Source organism: Leptonychotes weddellii, chromosome 16 (genome assembly GCF_054177405.1).
Source record: "Leptonychotes weddellii isolate Sample4059 chromosome 16, ASM5417740v2, whole genome shotgun sequence".
Classification (NCBI taxonomy): Eukaryota; Metazoa; Chordata; class Mammalia; order Carnivora; family Phocidae; genus Leptonychotes; species Leptonychotes weddellii.
Window position 1 is genome coordinate 15767714 of NC_138384.1, and position 14405 is coordinate 15782118.

Below are 14405 nucleotides of genomic sequence, written 5' to 3' on the forward strand. Positions count from 1 at the left end.
TCAGCTGGAATGGCCTCCTGCTTGCTACAGGCTGTTAGTGATTTATGCACCAGATAGGACCCAGCCCATCTGCAATCAGCCATCCGGGATGATCAGGAAGAGGCCCGTAAATAGAGGAGTATGCACGAACCTTCCTCAACACCTGTCACGAGGACCAAATCCTATGAAACGTATGATGGTCAATTATGCAAAATGTTTTTATTTTATTTTTTTAAAGCTTTTTTTTTAAGATTTTATTTATTTATTTGAGAGAGAGAATGAGATAGAGAGAGAGCATGAGACGAGAGAGGGTCAGAGGGAGAAGCAGACTCCCTGGTGAGCAGGGAGCCCTATGCGGGACTCGATCCCAGGACTCCAGGATCATGACCTGAGCCGAAGGCAGTCACTTAACCAACTGAGCCACCCAGGTGCCCCGCAAAATGTTTTTAAAGCATAAGAATTTTACTATGTTCTTGTAGATATCATCTTGAGACAAGAACAGCCTTCTGTTCAGGTCAAGCTCCCATCACCAACTCATAATGTTGCTTTCCTGCAGGCCACTGGGGCAGACCCCTCATCAAAGCCTCAAAGCAGGGAGGATACATGGCCACTCTCTTCCATCTACCCACTCTGAACAAGTCACTCCCACAGTTAGTCTCTCACACCTTCAACCCCAAGGACACACTTAACATTGCCTTCAACCTCTAAAAGACTTGGCAAATAGATCGATGATGTAAGGTCTTTACTAATTTATGAACTGGTTTAATATTTCTATTTTGTTTCTAAGCCCTCCCAGAGGGCAAAACCCACCCTATGTTATCTTCATGTTGCCTGCTTTCAGGGTCAGTGTACCTATTCTAATAAACCACACTGTGGAAGGTTTTCTCTTCACTGGTTAAAACACTTAACTCATATCCACTTCTGAGAGCCATACAAAGAGGAAGATGATGATTATTCTGGAAATACTAAAAATCAGCTTAAGCAATTTAACACTTGATAGGAGCCAACAGAAATAAGGGAAAACATCACTCCCCAAAATAGTTGGCACATACCAAGCATAATCAGAACTATATAAAAAGATATAGGGGCACCACCTGAGTGGCTCAGTCGTTAAGTGTCTGCCTTCAGCTCAGGTCATGATCCCAGGGTCCTGGGATCGAGCCCCGCATCAGGTTCCCTGCTCAGCGGGAAGCCTGCTTCTCCCTCTCCCACTCCCCCTGCTTGCGTTCCCTCTCTTGCTGTGTCTCTCTCTGTCAAATAAATAAATAAAATCTTAAAAAAAAAAAAAAGATAATACAAATGGCAAGATTACCACAAACCAACTTTGGGAAATTCCAGGAGAGAAGGTACCAGAGTTGAGGTATGTATCATGAAAGCATGACTTCAATTTTCCAACTGCATCTTCATCCCTTTTCCTTGAGCTTGCTTTATTAAAATTTCAGGTGGTCTGCTAACTTCGTGAAACTAAATCATCTGTCCTTCTATTTTGTAAACAAAGAAACCTTAAGAACAAAAGCAGTATAGTCTCGGGGTCCCTGGGTGGCTCAGATGGTTAAGCGTCTGCCTTCGGCTCAGGTCATGATCCCAGAGTCCTGGGATTGAGCCCCACGTCCAGCTCCTGGCTCAGCAGGGAGCCTGCTTCTCCCTCTCCCTCTGCCTCTCCCCCTGCTCATGCTCTATCTCGAATGAATAAAATCTTTAAAAGAAAAAAAAAGCAGTATAGTCTCCAATTCATACACGTTCAGCTTGCTCACTTAACCTGCCATGAAGGAGAACCCTGATGGCTACTTGAGCTTCCTCCGGGTTCCCCAGGACATTCACTAGAGTCCTCATCTCAGGGGTCCACTTATCCTCAAATTGTACTTAGCCAACTGTAGCCATCATGGCAAGACCGGTAATCAATTTGGATCAGTGGGGTTAGAGGTGATGGCTTTGCATCAGACCCCAAAGCTCAGGTTTATGGAATTCTGGGCACCACATTTAAAGTGGATTGCCCCATTGACTTCTCACCTGGGCACATCTTACTTGCTGTACTGGGCCTCTTACTGTGGTTCCTTTAAATCATATTTACTTCCCACAGAGAGTGATAAAGATGAAAATGCTTATCAAGATTTGGTTTCAGTGGCGCCTGGGTGGCTCATTCAGTTAAGTGTCTGTCTTTGGCTCAGGTCATGATCCCAGGGTCCTGGGATCGAGTTCTGCATCGGGCTCCCTGCTCAACGGGGAGTCTGCTTCTCTCTCTACCCTTCCCCCCTGCTTGTGATCTCTCTCTCAAATAAATAAATTAAATCTTAAAAAAAAAGGATTTGGTTTCAAGCAACACAGCTCTTGTCAAGAAAAAGGAGAAATAGGGGGAAATAATAATGCTCTTGAAACAGGTTAAATCTTGACATCAACAGAGGAGAAAAACCTGAATTTCCAGTACAGGGACTGATGGGTTGATCTTATCCTTTATATTCCTTCCCTACCAGCAAACACTATCACAGTACAGACAGTGCCCAAATGTGGACCACCCAAGAGGTAGACAGCTTTCTTCAGAGGCCCAAGAACTACAGCTATGACTGCCAGATCAGATCATGTTAGAAGAGACTATGGTGGTTAGTTTGTTCAATTTTATATCAGAACAGATGACAGGGGGCACCCGGGTAGCTCAGTTGGTTAAGTCATCCGACTCTTGATTTTGGCTCAGGTCATGATCTCGGGGTCGTGGGACTGAGTGCAGCGTAGGACTCCGAACTCAGTGGGGAGTCTCTCTCTCCCTCCCTGTCCCTCCCCTTGCTGCGCACGCACACACAAGCTCTCTCAAAAAGAAAAAATATAAGTTAGATCCTTTCATTCTTCTGCTTTGGCTTCCCAAATCACTCAAAATAAAAGCCAAAGTCCTTACAAGGCCCCACGTAGACTGCCACGACCTCTTTGACACACTGGCCTTGCTCTTTAGTAGCATGACAAGCATGCACCCGCCTCAGGGCTTCTGTACTTGTTGCTCTCTGCACCTAGAATGCTCTCTCCCCAGGTATCTGCCTGGATCAGCCCCTTGCTTCCTTCCGGTCTTATCTCAAATGTCACTCATCAGTGAAGCTTTTCCTGTTCATCCAAGTTCACATATCATAACAAGGTCCCTTTGTGCCCCTTCCCTTATTAGATTTATTTCCTTAGCACTCACTCCATCTGACACAGGATCTATTTGTTTACTTCCTTGCTTGTTTGTTACTCACTTCTCCTTTCTAGAACATCAGCCACATAAGGAAAGGAACTATGTTCTTTTCACAGCTGGATCCCCACCATCTGGTACAGAGCTTTGTTGTCCCATAACTGGCACAGAGTAAGTGCTCAATAAATATCTGCTGAATGTGTAAACAAAATAAATGAAGAACTACTTAAGAGCCATGCCCAATATTCCACTTTTTCCACGGGAATGGACAAGAGCAGTCTGACTACAGGAGGGCTCAATGGCTGAAATACCAAGGCTGTCAGGTGTCCAACCATGTTCAAACTTGTACTCCACCCAAGGCAGCTGGATGGCACTGATGACATGGCAACGTGGGATGCTACATAAGAAGGAACATCTAAAAAGAAGACACAGAAATTATGTGGGATGGAAACACCTGGTTTTTCAAATCAGAGGGAATATATTGCCTTCTGAAGTTTCATTGCCAAAAGCAATGGAGCTGCATGACCCTTCCTGTTAGTAGCTTTACTTATATGGCAATACTGTTCCTGTTTAAGGCACAAAAGCAATCTTTTTTTTTCTTTTTTTTTGGCACTAAAGCAATCTTATAAATGAATTGAAAACATTTATTGGGAGACAATACAGAGCATGGTTAAGAGAGTGGAATGCTGGAACCACCTGCCTACATTCAAATCTCAGCCCTCCACTTCCTATCTGTATGACCTTGGCAACTTATTTTATTTCTCTGTGCCTCAGTTTCCCTTGTGAGAACTGGATCCATTGACATATACAAGGTACTCAGAAAAGTATTAAGTGCTTGCTATTATTACTATTTTTAAAACATGTAAGAACCAGTCTTCCCAAATAAGCCTTACCCTCCTCTTCATTCAATATTAATCAACAGACACGGAGCACGCACTATATGCCAAGCACTGTGATAGGTGCTAGGGGATATGCATAGGTAAATAAAGACTGGTCCTGCCCTCGTTGGGCTCAGAGTTTGTTAGTAATCATAAACACGCCTAGGATTCATGTTTCAGGGAGTCCAGGTCTCAAGAAATGGGAAAGGGGCTGGCCAGGTGGATGCCCCCAGAGTAGCAGCTCCTCACATGGATGTGTAGGCAGAAACAAAAGGAAGGGCTCCCTTTCTGGGTTAGCACCCATGGTAAGCAAACAGCCTACTACCTATTCACACTTCATTTCTGAAGGCTTAATAAGCAATCCCAGATTCTTGCTGTGAGCCAGGAAGCTGTAAAACTAACAAGACCCCTCATGATGTAGCCCCTGCCCGCCTCTCTTGCCTCAGCTCTGCCACCAACTAACCTCCCAACCCCCTCCCTTCACTCCAGCCTTTCGGATCTTCTAACAGTTCTTCAAACATGCCAGGCTGTCCCATAGCTCAGTGCCTGCACAAGCTGTCCTCTCTGTGGAAATGCCTTCTTGGGCTACCCAATTTCCACTTGTTCTGAAGATTCAGGTCCAAGGGTCTCTTCCTCTAGCACATCTTCGTCAACACTCAAACCTGACTCGGGGCTCCTAAAATGTGCTCCTACAGCACTTATCACAAAGGATGGCAACTGTAGTCATTGACGGCTGTGTCTTCTACTAGGTTACCCACGCCTAGAAGGCAAGGTGGTATCTTGTAGAGTTTTGTAACCTCGGCCCCTAACAAAGGGCTTGGCACGTTGCAGGTGTTGGGTAAATGTACGACTGGGAACATCTGAAGGGCGCTGGTTACCCCTGTTCACTCATTTCCTTGCTGCCAGGCTTGGCACTGTCATCATCAGCCTCCTTCAAATGACCAAAATGCTCCATAAAGAAAAATCTTAATTAAAAAAAAAAATCTTTACTCAAATGTCACCTTTTCAAATGAGGCTGACCTTGATACCCTATTTAACATTGCAACCTCCCCTCCACCTGACACTATAATGCTGGTCACCCTATCCTCCTCTACCTTTTCTTATTTTCCACATATACATTATCTCTAGATCCTGGTTAACAATCCTGCAGTGTAGGTATTTTAATCTCCCCCTTTCCTCTTAGTAATCTCTACCTTCCCCACCCCCGAGGGAGGGTTAGCTTGAACTAACGCCTGAGATCAAGAGTCACACACTCTACTGCTGAGCCCGCCAGACGCCCCTTTAATCCCATTTTGTAAGTCAGAAACTGAGTTCAGAGTCTAAATTGTGTGCTCCAGGGGCGCCTGGGTGGCTCAGTTGGTTAAGCGGCTGCCTTCGGCTCAGGTCATGATCCCAGGGTCCTGGGATCGAGCCCCGCATCGGGCTCCCTGCTCAGCGGAGAGCCTGCTTCTCCCTTTCCCTCTGCCTGCCACCCTGCCTACTTGTGCTATCTCTCTGTCAAATAAATAAATTTTTTAAAAATCTTAAAAAAATAAAATAAAATAAATTGTGTGCTCCAGTGAACGCAGGTAAGTAGGTGGTGGAGCTAGGTCCTCACTGATTCCCATCCCCAAGTGCACTTTGAAATTGCATTCTCTTTCAAAAGGTCAGGTGGGTCTCCAGAGAGATGACACTTCTTGAATGTTATAAAACCTGCTTTAGCTCAATTTTTCTAATCAATCAAACCAAGAAATTTCTCTAATGTCCTGATAGGAAATCATATGCCACCAGCATGCTGTAGCAAGCTACAGTTTCCTTAAGAGAGAAAAAGGGAAGAAGAGTCTAGGACTCAAAAAGAAACATGGTCTCGTTTTTTGGTTCATAGACCATGAGGTTCAAGTACTGTTTGGGGTCACTGGTTTTAGAAAATGTATGGAATCCTGTCAAACCTGAGCTGATCCACCAGGAGATCTGGGATAAGGTTTTTTTGTTTGTTTGTTTGTTTTCCCCAGATTTATTTATTTATTTGAGAGAGAGTGATTGAGAGAGAGAGAGACAGAGAGAGAACATGAGTGGTGGGGAGGAGCAGAGGGAGAGGGAGAAGCAGGCTCCCCGCTGAGCAGGGAACCTGATGAGGGGCTCAATACCAGGGTCCTGGGATCATGACCTGAGCTGAGGGCAGATGCTTAACTGACTGAGCCACCCAGGTGCCCCTCAATAAAGCTGTTATTAAAAATAATATTTAGGGGGGCACCTGGATGGCTCAGTCATTAAGCATCTGCCTTCAGCCCAGGTCATGATTCCAGGGTCCTGGGATTGAGCCCCGTGTCGGGCTCCCTGCTTCTCCCTCTCCCACTCCCTCTGCTTGTGTTCCTCCTCTCACTATCTCTCTCTGTCAAATAAATAAATAAAATCTTAAAAAAAAAAAAGGATTCTCTCTCTCCTTCTCCCTCTGTCCCTCCCTCACCCCCATGCTCACTCTCTCTCTCTCAAAAAAAAAAGATAATGATAATATTTGGGTTTGATTCAGATCACGATTTATGGTTCAGTTTGGGTTGAGTCATGTGAAGAGACCAAGTAAAGAGAAAAAATGCGGCAACCACTTCAATATTTGACCCAGAGAAGTTATAACAGGCTAAAATCTTTAGATAATATAATAAAATAGACCTGCAAATGCCTTCTCTTAAGTGTTACAAGTTCATATACTAAAGGACAAGAGATTTGCTAAGCACCATCCAAAAACACTGAAGATCAGGTACCTAATGGTTCACATACATTAGAGTACTTTAAGCTTAGTTTGAAGTTGGTAATAACCATTATTTCTTTTTCTTTTTTAAAGATTTTTTAAATTTATTTATTTGACAGACAGAGACAGCAAGAGAAGGAACCCAAGCAGGGGGAGTGGGAGAGGGAGAAGCAGGCTTCCCGCCGAGCAGGGAGCCAGATGTGGGGCTCGATCCCAGGACCCTGGGATCATGACCTGAACTGAAGGCAGATGCTTAATGACTGAGCCACCCAGGCGCCCCAATAATCATTATTTCTAAGGTATTAAAAAAAGATATATAAATAGGTGATGGGGATTAAGGAAGGCAGTTTTTGTGATGAGCACCGGGTGTTGTATCTAAGCACTGAATCTCTAAATTTTACACCTGAAACTAATACTACACTGTATGTTAACTGGAATTTAAAACTTAAAAAAAAAAAAGAAAAAAGTACAAAAAATTGGGAATAGGGGTGTGTCCCTCATGGAAGAGCTAAAGAAGAGGAAATGACTGATGGATAAATTTCTTAAAAGTCCGAAGTTGGAATTTAAGGATATGAATAGCCTTTATTATCAATAAAACAAAGCCTATAAAGCTCAGGAATCAGGAAATGCCATAAATTCAAGCATATGCATATATCCATGAATGTATTTCTCTGCTTATTCGTAAGACACAATCATGAGATATCAAAGAAAATTCTTTCTCACTAGGAACTTCTTAATATTTGTTGTTCAAAATGGTCAGCCTTAGCATACTGAATACTGTAGAAGAAGCCAGAATTATTACAGTTTCGTAAGTTTTTGTTGGAGGAAAGTTATGTGCTCTATATGAGAAATCTGATCTCTCACAGATAAAAAATAATATAAACCGTGTTTTATTTATATAGTTATAATTTACAAGCTATCTTCTTCCAAATAAGGATTTAAGACAGTCAAGTGCATTGGTCATAAAAAGATTCCTGGCCACATATTAACTAGTCTTTTTCTGTCCAGCATCATCTTTAAATAGCAGAGTGCCTAGCACACAGTAGATATTCAAGACATATTTTAATATATTGATGACTAAATAAACACAAGGGCAAATATAAAACCTAAGAGGCTAGAGGAAGATGTTCATAGAGGACAACAGCAAGATGCCCATTTCATCAACTCAGAAACTCTAAAACCAGGAGTGTCCAGTGCCAACATCCCGCATGGCTATTATTAGGGCTGCTCATTCAACTTTTATGTACTATGTACCAAGTACTGGGTGTAAAGTGGTCAACAAAACATAGAACTTAATTAGTCTTTTGGGGTAAATAACCTCGTCCCCCACCTCTGACCAAAGAGGACCAGTTAGAATATTTGCCTCAGATTTTTCCGTGAAGAGAGATGAAACTCACAGATGGCCCATACATAGACCCAGGGTTAAGTTCCATCTGCTCTTGCTTGTGGTGTCTTCAACTCTGTTAGCTATCTTGGAATCTTTATAATAAATCCTCTTTTAATGCATAAGGTAAATTAAGGTGACTTCCTGTCACTTGCAATAAAAAAATTCTTATGGGCGCCTGGGTGGCTCAGTCGTTAAGCGTCTGCCTTCGGCTCAGGTCATGATCCCAGGGTCCTGGGATCGAGCCCCATGTCTGGCTCCCTGCTCGGCGGGAAGCCTGCTTCTCTCTCTCCCTCTGCCTGCCACTGTGTCTACTTGTGCTTTCTCTCTATCTCTCTGTCAAATAAAAAAAAAAAAAATTCTTATGAATAGAACTTTCCATATACATATGGGATTAGTGAGGCCAAGGGAGGTTCAATAACTTATCTGATCTGCAAAAAAAACCACAGATCTGATTCCCAATCCCCAGCTATATCATAGGTCCAAGAAAAAAACAAGCTTTAGAGAGAAGAATCAATATGCATCACCTCATGAACCACGGAGCCCAGCAGGAAGTCCAGCCTCTGGCACAGTTCTCCAAGGTTCGATAAGCTGCTGGCCCTGTGAGCACTATCTGGATCTCTTGCACCCCTCAGAAAGGTGTGGATCAAAGGTTCTCTGTATTTTGAGACCATGTCCCCTATAGGGAAAAAAAAAAAAAAGAAAGAAATCAAAATCTTTAAAAATAAATTTTCAAGTTCTTAAAGAAGGAATAATGAGGGGCACCTGGGTGGCTCAGTCAGTTAAGCATCTGACTTCAGCTCCTGATCCCACGGTCCTGGGACGGAGCCCCATGTCGGGCTCCCTACTCAGCAGGGAGTCTGCCTCTCCCTCTGCCCCTCCCCTGGCTCATGCTTTCTCTCCCTCTCTCTCCTCGCTCAAATAAACAAATAAAATCTTTTCTTTTTTTTAAAGAAGGAATAATGATACTATCATGGTATACTGTGTGGTATTTTATACTTTCAGAGTACTTGCATAACCATTAGAAATCATGCTCTGGGAGAATATTCAGTGTCACGTAGGAAGAAGACTAATGACTGACCATTAGACTGAGTGACAATGAGGTCACTGCTGACCCTGACGAGAATGGTTTTGATGGACTGGCAGGGGTGAGAGCACCAGAGAAGTGACTGTAAGAGAATGTGAGAACTGCAGATGGAAAGATCACTTAAGTTTTTCAGCAAAGCAGATCAAGGAAATGGGGTGGCAGCTGGTCAAGGACGCGGGGGGTCAAGAGAGGTTTTTGTTTTATTTGAAGAGAGGAGAAATAGCACACTAAGACATTCAGCATTGTCATTTTATATATGGAAACAACTTCTTCCTCCACAGGTATGCCAAGAGCTAAAACTGTTTTGTCTTGATCTAGGTTCTGAGGCTCTAGTTCCAGAACCCAAGTATAACACTCCACCTTTAGCTTTTTTGTAGCCCTAAGGCTACATGATATCAATAAGGTGACAAAATGGTTTCTGGAGCATTGTTTATGGTCATCTATTCTTTTTTCTATTCTTAATCATCAAAATGATAAATCACAAATACACACAACAAAACCCCCACCAACTTGGCCTATCAAGTCTCAGCTCAAAAGCCACATCCTTTAAGAAACCTTCCTCAGTTGGCCTTAATTAGTCCTCCTGGGAAGTCCCACAGTTCTTTGAACTTAAATCACTTTGGCTTAAATCATAAGTGTCACTAATGCCTTGATTCCTACATGTTTGCAGCCTCTCTCATTAGACTATAAATTCCTTGAGGGTAGAACTTTGTTTCCATCAGTTCTTAGTAATCTTTGTATGTGCTAGGTACTCAACAAATGCTAACGTTGAATTGAATTCATTAATTTATTCAACAAAACAAAATTACGTGCTAGGTATCATGCTAATGTTCTACGGATAAAATATATAAACATAATCTTTACCCTCTAAGGAGCCCAAAGTTTAGGAGGTGGGTACAAATGGATAAGTACCAACAATTACAGTACTGTGTGCTCAATGCCCAAATGCCACCAGAGAATCAAGCAGAGGTTGCTCGGAGAGCCCAATTTCACTCATCTCAGTCACTCTGGAATGGGAAGGAGGAGGAGGCTTGTCTTGATTTTGTTTTCCCTCAAGGTCAGGAACACAATGTATTTTCCATACAATAAGATTAAAGATGAAGGAGAAACTTCTCTAAAATGCTCCCAGTTCCTAATATACTATGCGCAAAGACTCACCCTCTGCCCAGTTAACATTAACACATATTACAGAAATTGAGTCAGTGATAACTCAGCTATAGCCTATTTCCAGAAGAGAAGAGAGGGGACTTTGTGCCTACTCTTAGACCTACTATTTGCACTTCTGAATATCAGTCCTGAAGAAGTAGCCACATATATGCACAAGGGTATCTGCATAAAGCTTTTACTGCAGAATTATGAATAGTGAATGAGAAAAATTTAATTAAATATTAATTAATATGGAAGTGGTTAAATAAACGTATGTATTACAGAATACTATGCAGTCATTAAAAAGAACATGACAGAATTATATGTACTAATATGGAAAGGTCCCTTAAGACACTATTAAAGCAAAAGGAACTAATAGAGCCGGTATCATCCCATTTGTGTATGTAAAATGCACACATGCAACTTCTCTCACTATTAACAAACCAAATGTACAGATTAAAATGTATGAAAAATACAAATGCATAGAAAAATAATAGAAAGGATATAGTAAAAGAGAAGGTTTATTTTTTTAAGATTTTATTTATTTGAGAGAGAGCATGAGTGGGGGGTGCAGGCAGGGGCAGAGGGAGAAGAAGAAGCAGACTCCTCATTGAGCCTGATGCAGGGCTTGATTCCAGGACCTGGAGATCATGACCTGAACCGAAGGCAGACGCTTAACCGACTGAGCCACCCAGGCATCTCAAAAGAGAAGCTTTAAATATCTTGTCCACAGAGTAAATATACCCAAGATCAAAGTTTCATAGTTTGACACTTAACTCCTATGATATACTGATTGTATTTAAGGTATGTCCAATTAAGAGGAAAACATATGTTTCTACTTTTGTTGTAGTACTTTTCCTTTCTGGAGTTAGGAAGGAACTTGCTCGTTCTGTCGTGTGAGAGTTAAGAGATGTGTGCTCTGGGGCGTCTGGGGCTCAGTTGGTTAAGTGTCTGACTCTTGATTTCAGCTTGGGTCATGACCTCAGGGTCATGAGATCAAGCCCTGGGTCGGGCTCTGTGCTCGGCGGGGAGTTTGCTTGAGATTCTCTCCCTCTCCTTCTACGCCTGCCCCTGCTTGCACTCTTTCTCTCTCTCAAATAAATAAATCTCAAAAAAAAAAAAAAAAAAAAAAAGAGATGGGTGTTCTAGTTTTGGCCCTGGTATCAATTAGCAGTGTGACTTTGGGCAATCTGTTTCCCCTCTCTGGACCAGCTTGAGATAAGGCACTTAGACAAGACCAATCTCTCTGGCCCCTTCCAGTTTTAAGAATCTATGAGTTAATGAGTCACGTTTGGTTTAGTCATCAGGGGAATAAGATTCAGGAGACTGGAAAGGAGGAGTACACATTTACCATCCCTGGAGGGAGGCTATTGCCGTGAAAGGAATGAACTTTCCTTGTTGGGAAGGAAGGCACAGTTTGGAAATTCGTAAGGAGGGGAAATTGCAGGATGAAAGGTAAGAGCAGATAACAAACAAGTGAATGTTTACCAATGTAGGGATTTAGAGTTAAAAATGAGTGGTAAAGAAAAGGAACTATGTGCTAGGCAGTACGGTAGGCCTGGGGATCCAATCATAAACAAGAAAGACACAGTCCTTGAGAAAAATTTTAGGAAGAACGTCAAGAGGTATCTCATTAATTCATCCAGCCAATTTACCTTTGTTTTTTTAAGTGTTTTTTTGTTTTGTTTTGTTTTGTTTTATTTGTTTTTTAGTAAACTCTGCCCCCAACGTGGGGCTCGAATTCACAACCCCAAGATCAAGGGTCACATGCTCTACTGACTGGGCCAGCGAGGCTCCCCTCATCCAGCAAATCTTAACTGAGTACCTACATTACTACAAGTATGTTCTCAGTCTGGAGGTAATAAAACATGAGCAAGAAAGTAAACGTCCCATCTTCATGAAGCCTACTTCTAGTGGGGGAAAAAGACAAGAAATGGTAAATAAATTTTCCTGCAGCAGAAAGGGCTAGGAGGAAAAATAAGAAAGGTGTGTGGGGGTCGGGGGTGGGGGGAGACTGAGAGCTACCGATGAGGGCCCAGGGAAAAGCTCTCAGAGGAGAAGACCTGAAGGAACACGTCATGAAGACTGTGGAGGACAGTGAAGAGTAAATGGACAACAGAAGTTTGATATTCAGTGTAGATATCATAGAGTTGTTTCTTATCCTGACCTGCCATAAAAGGACATACTACTACATTAACAAAACCACAATTTAACATTCCATGTGTATAAATTCCTGCCCTGCCTGAGCTTCATTACTACTTTCAAAATGAGCATCCATTTAACTGCATGCTCCACCAATCCCATTCCCAAGAGCACCTAAGAACCCAGAGGAGCCAGCCCGGAGGAAAGTTAGCATCTTAAGAGCCCTGCACTGTACCCCGTCAGTGGGCTCTGTGCCACGCACTCCTTTGTTGTCAGGTTTGGGGCTAGAAGAGCTGGGACACTGTATTCGCTCTGCATTTCTCAAAGTGCCCTGCCATCAGGTTCTCTGCAACCTGATCTCCCTTAGAGCTCACATACACAGCCTTGATTTGTCACACCCTTGCTAGATCCTGCTTTCCTTCATGGATCTACATCTCTGCTCCCATTTCCTGGGGGCCACTGCTTGCCTCTGATTAATCCTCCCTCCCCTTAACTCCTACCATGCCATGTAGCTAGTTTCTCAAGACTGTACTGGATTCTAGTCTCCAGGTTGGGGGTCAGTACTGACCAGGTTTCTATGTAGAACAAAATGAATGCATGTAGTCAGAGAATCTAGCTTTCAGGGCTGCAATTTGACACAGGCAGAGATTTTCAAGATCATACATAAAGGGTTCTTAATTTTAGCTTTAGGGATCCCTATATGTCACATTTTATTATGCACATCTCATTGGCATTCTCCCATTCTTCCTTGCAAATAGCACTCTATTTCTATTCAATTTTGTTCATGTATCCACTATCCCCCCTGCCCCAGCCATCACCCATGTGATTCAGGTTAACGTCTTCAAGGGTCTAAGTGAATCATGGTAGACACATCCCCTTGCCTTAATTGGTTTATGTATGGGCATGTGACCCAGTCTGAACAATGAGGTGTGAAAGAAAAGCTGCTGAAGACATTTTACCTCTGCTATGACAACACCTTAGAGTTACTGCAGCCAACCTGAAACCATGAGGGACCAGAGGATGAAGTCAATAGCTGAGGTTGGCAGAGCAGACAAATGAAAGGAATTGGGTCTTGAATGATATCATGAAGCCAAAAAATTAACCAGTCCTGGACTTTTTGTTTTGTGCAATGATTCATTCCCTACTGTTTAAAGCCAGTTGAATTGGGAGTTTCTGTTATCTGCAGCCAAAAGCATTCTAACATATAATATGAAAACTGGAATGTTCTTTAAAATTATAGAGCACTTTGGAGCACCTGGCTGGCTCAGTTGGAAGAGCATGCAACTCTTGATCTTGGGGTCGTGAGTTCAAGCCCCACACTGGGTACAGAGATTACTAAAAAAATAACCTTAAAAAAAATTTTAGAGCATTTCTATGTCAGTTCAATGTCTATCAATACAAAGCCAGAAAAGTTAAATTTGCCAAAACAAAGGAACTTAAGACAGTGGGTACACACACACACACACACACACACATATACACATAACTTTCCCAAAGAGCTAAGTCATACTTATACATCTGCCAACCTATTAAAAAAAAAAAAGGTGAGTAACTATTTACAGTAGTAGTTCATGTGAAGGGGTTATATGCTGAGTATATTTCGTAACTATTGACTAACCCATTTCATTATGAACTAAAACCTCGGGCTCTGGGACACCTGCTACTATTCCTTAGTTTCTGATTAAGCAACAAAACCTTAATTATCCCATCCAGAGGGGTTGGGTTTAGGGTTTGCTTTTTTGTTTTTTTGGGGGGGTTGTTGGGGTTTTTTTGTTTTTTGTTTTTTTTTTGTATTCTTTCTTATCCAGATGAGATGTTCTTGTTGCTTCAGGTGAAACTTATTTGAACCACAAGATTCCAAAATCCTAATTCACCTTTTGTCTTTAAGATAGCACATACTTGGGGCGCCT

General features: G+C 42.4%; 1 protein-coding gene across 1 annotated transcript in view; it reads right to left on the reverse strand.

The window, feature by feature from the left end:
* The window catches only part of TANGO6 (transport and golgi organization 6 homolog), a 189092-nt gene that overhangs the window by 36825 nt on the left and 137862 nt on the right, over window positions 1-14405 (reverse strand). Inside the window, exon 16 of the mRNA XM_081806421.1 lies at window positions 8648-8799. Within this exon, the coding sequence (XP_081662547.1) occupies window positions 8648-8799 (152 nt within the window). The remainder of the gene's footprint in view (window positions 1-8647; window positions 8800-14405) is intronic.